The 12604-nt window shown below is 44.2% G+C and overlaps 1 protein-coding gene across 8 annotated transcripts in view; it reads left to right on the forward strand.

Moving 5' to 3' along the window:
• Positions 1–12604, forward strand: part of LOC124013674 (multiple PDZ domain protein-like) — a 74865-nt gene that overhangs the window by 6951 nt on the left and 55310 nt on the right. For all 8 annotated transcript variants that reach the window (XM_046328059.1, XM_046328063.1, XM_046328058.1 and 5 more), the window contains exons 4-11: positions 3485–3646; positions 6131–6270; positions 6700–6913; positions 7887–8015; positions 8141–8224; positions 8400–8504; positions 9075–9177; positions 9305–9393. In XM_046328059.1, the coding sequence (XP_046184015.1) occupies positions 3485–3646; positions 6131–6270; positions 6700–6913; positions 7887–8015; positions 8141–8224; positions 8400–8504; positions 9075–9177; positions 9305–9393 (1026 nt within the window). The remainder of the gene's footprint in view (positions 1–3484; positions 3647–6130; positions 6271–6699; positions 6914–7886; positions 8016–8140; positions 8225–8399; positions 8505–9074; positions 9178–9304; positions 9394–12604) is intronic.

The following is a 12604-nucleotide window of genomic DNA, read 5'->3' on the forward strand; positions in this document are numbered from 1 at the left end:
TCCCTGAAGGATTAGACTACTATAGATCCAGCTAATCATGGTTGGGTAACGAGTTGGCCCGCCTCTGACGCTCCTAGGCTCCTAGACTTAGTTAGATTTAGGGAATTCACAAAATTAGCCTCTGTTTATTTTAACAGCAGGGATGGCAGGTTTTTGGTTAGAACTTGATTGGATCAGCTTGTGTAGCCTCATTTAGGATATTTTGGATATTAGTTCTACTCAATGCAATGCATGTAACAGAATGTGACATGTAAACATGGTTTGTGTTGATATTACGGTTGCACATTTTGGGGAATATTCAGTGGGAACTTTCCGTGGGAATTTACGGAAATATATTGGAATTAACGGGAATATATGTGAATTAACGGAAAAATATGCAGATTAATATTAATACCAGTTAAATGTAGATGTTTTTTGCATTGTATATATTTACCCTATCATATGGAGACAGAAACAGAAACCTTTTACCTTCATTTCATAAGTACACATAATTGCAAATGATTAAATCCTTCCAATAGAAATGTAAAAAAATTATTTAGTTACGAATTGAACTTTAATTAAATGAGTTCTCTTCACATGGGATGATTTCACTGAGCAACAAAAGAAAGGGAATATTGAATGATCCCCAATGATCCATCACATCTTCCAAAAACCTTTTCAACATACATCTGTAAAATTATAGTCTAGAAACTAAATCTTTGGTTGTCTTCCTCTCAGGCTTCATGTCTTCTCCCTGGACCTCCTCAATGTCCACCTCTTGAACATCAGACTCTGAGGCCCCATCTTCATTGTCACTTTCCAACCTTGTTGAGGATGGCTCAAAAGGCCTCAAATTTGCCCGGATGGCCACCAAATTTTCACCCCTTGTATTGGTCAGCCTGTTGCGTGTGTGTTCCCAAACAAGGACCAGTTGCGCTCTGAGGCAGCTGATGTTGGTGGGATTTGGAGGATGACGGAGGCAACAGGGGAAAGAGCCTCAGATCCACAAAGCCCCTTCCACCAGGTGGCTGATGAGATATGTTGGCACGACTGCCATATTGCATCTCCATCCCAAAGCCCTTGCTTGGAAGTGTACTTCACCAGACTGCCAAGAACCTTGCCCTAATCCAGGCCAAGGTGGCGAGACACGGTAGTGATGACACCATAGGCCTGGTTGATCTCTGCATCAGACAGGATGCTCTTGCCAGCATACTTGGGGTCCAACATGTACGCTACAGCGTGTATGGGCTTCAGGCAGAAGTCTTCATGTTTTTTGATGTATTTCAGAACTGCAGTTTCTACTGCTTGGAGCAAAAGTAAAGTGGGCACGGCAGTAAGGATTTTTTTTCTCATACATCTGCAAGCAGATTCTGAACATCAGACGGGATGGCATCAATCTGTGCAATGGCTACTGCTATATGTTTCAGGAGATTCAGGCTGCTTACCACTCTCTCTCAAAATACATCACCCAGGAGGATCCTCTTGATGGGGAGAGACTTGGGTCAGACTTTCTTGGAGAGACTCCTTCCCCTCCAGGAGACTGTCAAACATGATGACAACACCACCCCAATGGGTGTTGCTGGGCAGTTTCAATGTGGTGCTCGTATTCTTCTCACTTTGCTTGGTGAGGTAGATTGCTGCTCTAACTTGATGACCCTTCACATACCTAACCATTTCCTTGCTTCTCTTGTAGAGTGTATCCATTTTTTTCAGTGCCATGATGTCCTTGAGGAGCAGATTCAATGCATGAGCAGCACAGCCAGTGGTTGTGATGTGAGGGTAGGACTCTTCCACTTTAGACCAAGCAGCCTTCATGTTCACAGCATTGTCTGTCACCAGTGCAAATACCTTCTGTGGTCCAAGGTCATTGATGACTGCCTTCAGCTCATTTGCAATGTAGAGACTGTGTCTGTTGTCCCTCGTGTCGGTGCTCTTGTAGAATACTAGTTGAGGGGTGAAGATGATGTAGTAATTATTCCTTGCCCACGAACATTCGACCACCCATCAGAGATGATTGCAATACAGTCTGCTTTCTCTATGATTTGCTTGACCTTCACTTGAAATCTGTTGAACTCAGCATCCAGAAAATGAGTAGATAAAACATGTCTGGTTGGAGGGGTGTATGCTGGGCGAAGAACATTCAGAAATCTCTTCCAATACACATTGCCTGTGAGCATCAGAGGTGAACCAGTTGCATACATAACTCGATCAAGACATTCATCAGCATTTGTCTGACTACGCATTGAGTCAACAAAAACTTCTGATTCCAGCAGGACCATGAGCTGTTGCTATCGATAAGGTGTCTGATTCATAATTTTCACCTCAAATAGAAGTAGAGGGACTTTTGTCAGAGGTTGCTTGTTGTGAGCGCTGAGTGAACTTCATGCACTTGGCAAGATGATCCTGAATCTTTGTTGCATTCTTCACATATGATTTAGCACAGTATTTGCAAATGTACACAGCTTTTCCTTCAACGTTAGCTGCAATGAAATGGCTTCACACATCAGATAGTGCCCGAGGCATCTTCCTGTAAAGATTAGGGAAAAAATGGCCAAAAACCCCAAATACAATTCCATGTACAAATAAATAGTTAGTAAGCAGTTAAATTAAACAACTCCTTTGTATGATAAATATTTTAATTTGAAACATTTATGGAAACAGGTGAATTAATAGTCCTCGGTTAGAAGGCTTAAGCAAGGTAAAACCCACATGGTAGCAAAAACTACCTAGCAGAAATTGTTAACAAGTTATAAATGATTTACACACACTTTGCTGTAGGCTACTATTTACTAGTTAACAAAAAAATCATGTATGTCATATAAAATATTCACCCCACCCAGTATTGTAATCAAAACTTACCAGAAAGCATTTAGTCCTTGGCTCAGACAGTGTAGGAATGTGAGCTCAATAGCATCTCATTAGTGTGCAAGATCTTCAGAATCAGCTGTACATGTGATGGAAGAGTGCACTGCACATGTGATGGAAGAATGCACTGTGCATGCAGAGGGTTGCAATTCCATTGAATTTTGGATAGTTTAACCTAAATATGCCACAATAACTAGAATTGCATCATATGTATCCCACAAAAAAAGCTTCACTTTTATATGCTAACTTTTTCTTAATCAATTTAAGCAAAATTCCCCAAATTCCAGTGCTTAACTTCCTATGGAAAATTTCCGGAAAAATTCTGGAAATTTACCGGAACGTTTCCGACCCTTTGCAACCCTAGTTGATATATCCCAAAGTAGAACTGTAATTTTGTGGATTAAGTCTGTTTCTGGCTAGATGTATATTTCCTTCTGTCACTTGGTTACAGTGTGTGGTAATAAAACAACTGCCACAAATTCAAACTATTACAGCCACAGTTTTTAGCAGCTGATGTTTTTCATACAGAATTTACACAGTTTACAGAATTTACACAGTTCAAGATTGCATGTATCAGGTTGCACAACCCTGCGGTCTCGAATGCATCCCTTGTTGACTGTATTTCCATGAATGGTTTCAGGGTGGTGTCACAGCAACATTTGGCGATGACCTGAGTGAATGCTACACAACAGCCCATGCCAATGGCAGCCATCCTGCCTACCCAGAATCCTCCACTGGTACACAGATCAATGGGAAGCCGTCTCCTGAGGAGTTTGAGCACATCATTCGCTCCATGGCTCAGGTAAAGAAAACCAAAAAACGTGTTGTATTGTCACGTACACCAGATAGGTGCGGTGAAATGTGTTGTTTTAGTAGTACAGTGCCCCTGGAGCAAATTAGGGTTAAGTGGCTTGTTCAAGGGCACATCGACAGATTTTTCACCTTGTCCGCTCTGGTATTCGAACCAGCAACTTTTCAGTTACTGACCCAATGCTGTAATGCTGGGCATACACTACATGATTTCGTCACGAATTTGCCACATTTTTGCCATCCCAGACTCATTTTCACGAAGGGAAGGAAATCCTATGAGCTTGGTCTAGGATCAGTATGTCGGGACTCGCGTAGTTTGAGTGGATCAAGGATGGACTGTACCGTTCTCCAGACTCCTGTCGGAGGTCCAGATCATTTTCAGACATTTTGGTTTTGCATCTTGTAGTATTAGCAGTCCTACCACGCGATTGGACAAGGACTACTGCCAAAAGCCAGTGAGCACTTAGGATGTGAGACCAAAACAATGATGGAGAAGAGAAAATGCAACAACAACACGCAGGTTGTCACTAGTTGCCACAGCCACAGAGTCAAAATTGGCTTTATCATAAAAATCTTGATTTAATTTCAATTTAGACAAGGTTTGCAGTGTGGTTAAGGTTAGATTAGAAATCAGATTTTAAGAAGATACATTTTAGAAATAGGTGGGGTTTAGCCATAATTATGACTTTGTGGATGTGGTAACTAGTGACCCAACACGCACGGTGTGGACCGAGGTATTGGAAGACAGATTGGTGGCGCTGTGGAGAGAATGCAGCTTCCTTTTTAATATTACAAGTTTTCACATCCAATTCCCTTTGTAGAATATAAGTCCATATTGTATTGGTCTGCCAAACCATTTGTGGGTCCATATTCTGTGCCTCAGTCTCTTTTTTTCATGTTTCTGCACATAATAATGTGCACACTTATAAACCAGCTCGCTGTTTGCATGTCGGCATTTCGGCTCGCTGTTTGCATGTCGGCAGGTTCAACTAGGGAATAAACGTGTAATGTGAGCACCCACGTCCTGGGGCTGAGGATGGATGGAATGAACGATTTGGGAAAAGGAAACCGGAAAATGTGAGCACGTCCAAGATGTTTAGATTTTAGAAGTCGTGAAGTGTATGCCTGGCATAACCGCTCCAAAACCTCAATTTTGTTGCTTTTTAGACATTTTCCTGTCGACTTTATTGTGTGTTTTGGATCATTGTGTTGCTGCATAATCCAGCTGCGCTTCAGCTTCAGCTCACAGACTGACATTCTCCCGTAGAATTCTCTGACACCGAGCAGAATTCATGGTTCCTTCTATTAAGGCAAGTCATCCAGGTCCTGAGGCAGCAAAGCATCCCCAAACCATCACACTACCACCACCTTGCTTGATCGTTGGTATGAGGTTCTTACTGTGGAATGTAGTGTTTGGTTTTCACCAGGCATAATGAGACACTTGTCATCCAAAAAGTTCACTCAAGTTTGCCAAAAAGCACCTGGAAGCACCTGGATGATCATCAAGACTCTTGGAAGAATGTTCTATGGACAGATAATTCAAAAGTATAACGTTTTGGGCGACAAGTCGTCCAGGACCTACAGTATATCAGAGATTACTACAGGAGAATGTCAGGCCATCCGTCTGTGAGCTAAAGTTGAAGTGCAGCTGGGTCAAGCAGCAAGACAATGATCCAAAACACACAATCAAGTCTACGTGAAAAGGGCTGAAAAGAAACCATTTGGAATGGACTAGTCCAGACCTAATCCCAATTGAGATGTTGTGGCAGGACTTGAAACGATCAGTTCATGCTTGAAAACCCACAAATGTCGCTGAGTTACAGCAGTTCTGCATGGAAGAGTGGGCCAAAATTCCTCCACAGCAACTTGAGAGACTGATCAACAACTACAGGAAGTGTTAAGTTGCAGTCATTGCAGCTAAAGGTGGCACAACCAGTTATTGAGTATAAGGGGGCAATTCATTTTTCACACAGGGGCATTGGGTGTTGTATAACTTTGTTCATTAAATAAATGAAATATGTATGTAATTGTGGTGTTATTTGTTCACTCAGGTTCCCTTTATCTAATATTAGGTTTTGGTTGAAGATCTGATAACATTCAGTATCAAAAATACTTTTTCACAGCACTGTATATTTTCTTGAGGCTGCAATTATTAAGAGGCACATATTTCGTAATAAAGTTTTTGTTTCTAATCTGACTTGACTTTTGCACAAATGCTGGCGGTTGGCACTATTTCTGTAGAAATATCTCCAGAAATATCTCTTGATAATCACAAGCAAGGCTGGTTACACTCACAGTCAAGCTAGCTAAATATTCAAAGACATTCCAAGACAAGTGCACGGTACACTACACACTCTTGAGTGACTTCAAATAGACTTCAGAGGAGAGAGTATGTCTTTGATGCTGTTGTGAGAGGGGGTAAGGGGAGTGCTAATGCTGAGTGTGTGCGCCCGTGTGTTTGTGTGTTTGTGTCTAGGGGCGCTACGTGACACACATGGAGCTGGTGAAGCCGCTGTCTGGGGGCCTAGGCTTCAGCGTGGTTGGTCTGAGGAGTGAGAACCGCGGGGAGCTGGGCATCTTCGTCCAGGAGATCCAGCCCGGGAGCGTGGCCCACTGGTATGGGAAAGTTAATAAGGGTCATCCCCAGCGGATAGATCTGGTTGAAATGATGTCATTATAACCAGAAACCCCGTTTTGGCCCATTTTTCCCCCTAGTTTTGGCCATTAGGTCAATAGTTGATTATCTAGTGTGTTTGTATCTCCCCAAACCATAGTTGGTGACTACTGACCCATGTCTTTTTCAAACTGCGTCTTTTTTATACAGTGAGATTATTCACAGTTCTAAGACTTTCTTGCCCATCAGAAATCCGCTGTTGACAATCAACTATTCAAGAATGGACTTTGTTACACTGAGGTCACATCCTCATGAACTATGTTTGACTAGAGTACATTACATGTTTCCCTCACAAAATACCTGTTTTATCTCAATGCAGTTTACCAACATAAATAATACACAAATCAATGAGCATCATCCTGTTCCCACAGCGATGGGAATCTGAAGGAGACAGACCAGATCTTGGCCATAGACGGTCAGCCCCTGGACCAGACAGTGACCCACCAGCAGGCCATAGGCATCCTGCAGAGAGCGTCTGAGCGTGTGCAGCTTACTGTGGCCAGAGGACCCATCCCTCAGCTGGCCAGCCCCGTGGTGTCCCGCACGCCCTCCGCTGCAAGCACCCTGTCTGCCTACTCCAGTGCGGTGAGGAGAATGCACACACAGAGGCCTGTGGAAGCATACACACACATAAACACACAACCATGAGCACATTCACATTCTGTACACACACACACACACACACTATGGTGTCCCACATTCCCAGGGAAGCTACTGTCATGCATGACCACTCTAGTGTGATGAGGAACAAACAGAAACAAATCCACCCCTCATAAACAGACAGTTGTATAATGTTAGCTCACTGGGGCACACACACACACACCACAATGTTCAAATTCTGTCTTTGAGCACTTGCTTAGACATGCTTTGTCGACTACTACATTTTTTTTTAACCTCTCATTTTTGGCTGGATGTGTCAATGTGTAGTTCATACATGCATAATCTACGAGGAAAATTACTGTCTTACCTCAAACGAAATTGCTCTTTTGAAAGGGACTGTGTTTCTGGAAGCTCTGCTAAGCCATTTCCCCTTAATTGTCCCCCGTGTGGGCCATCCCCTTAACAATTTGAGTTCAACCAATGAGCTTCAGCCTCTCACCACTTGAGTGACAGCTAGCAAGAGGCACGTGATGTACACACAGCAGAGAGAGAGAGAGGGCAATGACGTGGTGCACATATCTGCACATATGTGACGTAGTACGCAATGTTCGGGGACCACTTTTGGGTTGTGAGCACGACGTCGTGAGCCAGAAATACTGGCTAAAAAGTATACAATAGTGCAGGAGAATCTCTTTAACTCATTCATTTTTAGTTCCTAGTAGAGCAAAGCGACTAAAGACCGTATCTTTATTGAACCCTGTTCTGGGTAGTTTTCTTTACATCCGCGCAGGAGGTTTCTGGAATGATGTTGCTTCATTTCCTATTCATTAGTCCTTGTTGTTCTCCTTGCGGCCAACCTCTCTTTTGCCCTGAGGGTTACACCCTATATATAGTATGCGTCCTGGAATGAATGTTTTGAGGTCCATATCGGATCCTCGCTCTCTGTGTCCCTCCTTAGGCCCACTGGAATCACGTGGAGACCATGGAGCTGGTCAACGACGGGACAGGCCTGGGCTTTGGCATTGTGGGAGGAAAGACCACCGGTGTCATTGTCAAAACCATCCTGCCTGGAGGCATCGCTGATCAGGTGACTTCAATGTGATGGGTGCACCACGCATTGGTATTTAAGGGTGTGAAAGCAGAAAGCTTGGTTTTTGGAAGACATGCCTAGTAGTAATAACCAATGACTTTCCTACTGTACTTTGTCCTTAGGATGGGCGTCTGCACAGTGGGGACCACATCCTCACGATTGGGGACACTGACCTTTATGGCATGGGCAGTGAGCAGGTGGCTCAGGTACTAAGACTGGTTTCAGTCTTGAATCGAATTGACTACTGATAATGAGACAAAAACATCTAAATTGTATCCCCTTTGTCCTAATTTGTCTATAGTTCTTTCCAGTGTAGCCCTCAGGGACAAGTACACTGTTTAATGTGTAGTGCTGATATCAATTGTATTGTGATTGTTCCAGGTCCTGAGGCAGTGTGGTAACAGAGTGAAGCTGGTCATCACCAGAGGCCCTCCAGAGGAGACCTCCATCGTCCCAATGGCGTTGCCCACTGTCACAGAGCAACAGGTATGACACGCACATGTTCTTTGTACAGCAGAGGTGTGGATGGGTCGCTGGTTGGGTGGGTGGGTGGGTAGGGGGGGATTGGGGTGGTTTTATTAGGTTAGTTGAATAAAAATAGTATATTTACACTGACACTGTCCACCATAGAGGGCCCATGGTTCTGTCTCTTTTTTCCTCCATCTCTCTTCATCTCAGGGATCTAGTGAGTATAATTTGTGACACGTGACATCATCTGTGACTTGGCCTCAGAAGTCATCATTTTCCAAAAGGCTTAGAACTGGAATTCGCTGTCCATTATCAAGCAGTATTAGCCTTTACTCTTATCAACATATGAATGAGTTCCATGACTCACTCTCCCAAACTAGACAGTATATTCAGTCTCCATAACCTTGTTGCTTGATTCATAAAATAAATAACAACTCATCTGGCTGACAGTGTGAATACATAGGTGAGGAATGCTTGTTGGTAAATTGGTAACAATTGGCCCAAGTGACTCGCCCCCTCTACTGTGCTCTCTGTAGGCTGTTTTGTAGAATGTAGAAGCTGACTCACTCTTCCTCTGTTTCTTCACAGGGCTATGAGGAAGAGGAGGCTGAATCGTTCGACGTCGGGCTGACCAAGAACGCCCAGGGTCTGGGAATCACTATCGCCGGCTATGTGGGGGACAAAAATTCCGGTAGGATTTGGCAGTGCTGTTTAATGGACTTTTGTTTTATTTACTGCAGATTCCGTTAAAGGATGTCTCTTGTACTGTATAAAGGATTATGCTTGTTTTATGAATGTGTCATTGTGTCTATTTTCAGAGCCCTCTGGTATTTTCGTGAAAAGTATAACTAAAGACAGTGCAGTAGAGCAAGATGGCCGCATCCATGTCGGGGACCAGATCATAGCCGTAAGTGTCTATTTTATATATGTTTACGGACCTTTCTGACTTTATTGAACAGACAGAGAGATTTCGGACTTTGTTGAACAGATAGAGAGAGTTCTGACTTTATTGAACAGATAGAGAGAGAGAAGTTGACTGTGGGGAAAGATAGAGGTGGTGCAGTAGGCAGGATTCAAACCTATGCCAACACCGTTTCTGTGTGCTGAAGGCAGCAGCCCTAAATGCTAGACCACCCCAGGCCACAATCCTCAACTTTTTGAATAATATGAAATGTACATTTAACATTTAAATTCCATTCCAAAGTATAAAATAAAGTGAGCAGGGGTATCTCTCATTTTGGATCATTTGGAGCTTTATCTATTTAGATCAGGTATTCCCAAACTGGGGTACGCGCAATGCCGTCGGGGGTACGCCAAATAAAATTGTGATTCACATAAAATCACATTTTCAAACAGTCCATTTATATTTTCCAACAGAGTTATACATTTGGGTGAGTTTTTTTCTCGGCTAAGTAGCCTTGTTTCACTGCCAAAAATGTAACTAAACCATCTAGTGTTCAGCGAAACAGGTAACCTAGTCAAATAATTAACATCCAATCACATTAACCGTTACTCTCTCGTGGGAATTCCACTAACGGTCCGTATTTAGCCAAACGTAGCTGCTGCTCATGTTGGTATCTCTACTGATGGCGCAAAATCCGTGGCAGGGAGACATAGTGGAGTGGTAACGTGCGTGCAAGCAGTTGCTCCCAATGCCACTTGGGTACACTGCAGCATCCACTGAGAGGCTCTTGCTGCCAAGGGAATGCCCGGGAAGACATTTTGGACACTACAGTCAAAATGGTTAACTTTGTTAAAGCAAGGCCCCTGAACTCTCGTGTATTTTCTGCACTATGAAATGATATGGGCAGCGACCATGTAACGCTTTTGCAACATACAGAAGTGCGCTGGTTATCAAGGGACAACGTATTGACACGTTTTTTTGAATCGAGAGACGAGCTTCAAGTTTTCTGACCATAATTTTCACCTGTCTTACTGCCTGCATGATGAGTTTCTCACACGACTGGCCTATCTGGGTGATGTTTTTTCTTGCCTGAATGATCTGAATCTAGGATTACAGGCACTCTGCAACTATATTCAATGTGCGGGACAAAATTAGGCAATTATTAAGAATTTGGAGCTCCTCTCTGTCAAGGACAACACATTAACAAGGACAACACACAGGTCTTTCCATTATTGTATGATTTTTTTTGTGTGCAAATAAACTCAAGCTCAAAAAATAACATTTGAGAGTGCGCTGACCCTGGTGCTAGATTGGGTATGCAGCTTGTCATGTTTTGTCATTGATTATCATGTCTTGTCCCTGTGCTTCCCCTTCTATTCGTTTCCCTCTGCTGGTCTTATTAGGTTCTTTCCCTCTTTCTATCCCTCTCTCTCCCCCTCCCTCTCTCACTCTCTCGCTCTCTCTTCTCTCTATCGTTCCGTTCCTGCTCCCAGCTGTTCCTATTCCCCTAATCAATCATTTAGTCTTCCCACACCTGTTCCTTATCTTTTCCCCTGATTAGAGTCCCTATTTCTTCCCTTGTTTTCCGTTCCTGTCCTGTCGGATCCTTGTCTATTATTCCGTGCTGTGTCTATGTATTGCCCTGTCGTGTCGTGTTTCCCTCAGATGCTGCGTGGTGAGCAGGTGTCTGAGTCTGCTACGTTCAAGTGCCTTCCCGAGGCAACCTGCAGTTCTTGATCAAGTCTCCAGTCTGTTCTCGTCATTACGAGTAGTATTATGCCTTTTGTTTGTAAAGTAACTTTACTGGATTAAAAACTCTGTTTTCGCCAAGTCGCTTTTGGGTCCTCATTCACCTGCATAACAGAAGGATCCGACCAAGGAATGGACCCAGCGACTACAGATGCTCGTAACACTGCCGTCGAGATCCAAGGAGCCATGCTCGGCAGACACGAGCAGGAATTGTCTGCTGCTCGCCATGCCGTGGAGAACCTGGCCGCTCAGGTTTCCGACCCTCTGGACAGTTCCAGAGTCTTCGTCTCGTGCCACCTGTTACTTCCTGGCCTGCCGAGCCTCCGGAACCTAGGGTTAATAACCCACCTTGCTACTCCGGGCAGCCCACGGAGTGCCGCTCCTTTCTCACCCAGTGTGATATTGTGTTCTCTCTCCAACCCAACACATACTCTAGCGAGAGAGCTCGGGTTGCTTACGTCATTTCACTCCTTACTGGCCGGGCTCGAGAGTGGGGCACAGCTATCTGGGAGGCAAGGGCTGATTGTTCTAACAATTACCAGAACTTTAAAGAGGAGATGATTCGGGTTTTTGACCGTTCAGTTTTTGGTAGGGAGGCTTCTAGGGCCCTGGCTTCCCTATGCCAAGGTGATCGATCCATAACGGATTACTCTATAGAGTTTCGCACTCTTGCTGCCTCTAGTGACTGGAACGAGCCGGCGCTGCTCGCTCGTTTTCTGGAGGGACTCCACGCAGTGGTCAAAGATGAGATTCTCTCTCGGGAGGTTCCTTCCAGTGTGGACTCTTTGATTGCTCTCGCCATCCGCATAGAACGACGGGTAGATCTTCGTCACCAAGCTCGTGGAAGAGAGCTCGCGTCAACGGTGTTTCCCTGCTCCGCATCGCAACCATCTCCCTCCTCTGGCTCAGAGACTGAGCCCATGCAGCTGGGAGGTATTCGCATCTCGACCAAGGAGAGGGAACGGAGGATCACCAACCGCCTGTGCCTCTATTGCGGATTTGATGGACATTTTGTCAATTCATGTCCAGTAAAAGGCCAGAGCTCATCAGTAAGCGGATCCTGTACTACTATGTCGGTCCATCTACGCTGGACCGGTTCGGGTGCTACATGCAGTGCCTTGATTGACTCTGGGGCTGAGGGTTGTTTCATGGACGAAGCATGGGCTCGGAAACATGACATTCCTTTCAGACAGTTAGACAAGCCTACGCCCATGTTTGCCTTAGATGGTAGTCATCTTCCCAGTATCAGATTTGAGACACTACCTTTAACTCTCACAGTATCTGGTAACCACAGTGAGACTATTTCTTTTTTGATTTTTCGTTCACCTTTTACACCTGTTGTTTTGGGTCATCCCTGGCTAGTATGTCATAATCCTTCTATTAATTGGTCTAGTAATTCTATCCTATCCTGGAACGTTTCTTGTCATGTGAAGTGTTTAATGTCTGCCATCCCTCCCATTTCTTC

This window comes from Oncorhynchus gorbuscha, linkage group LG25, assembly GCF_021184085.1.
Source record: "Oncorhynchus gorbuscha isolate QuinsamMale2020 ecotype Even-year linkage group LG25, OgorEven_v1.0, whole genome shotgun sequence".
Classification (NCBI taxonomy): domain Eukaryota; kingdom Metazoa; phylum Chordata; class Actinopteri; order Salmoniformes; family Salmonidae; genus Oncorhynchus; species Oncorhynchus gorbuscha.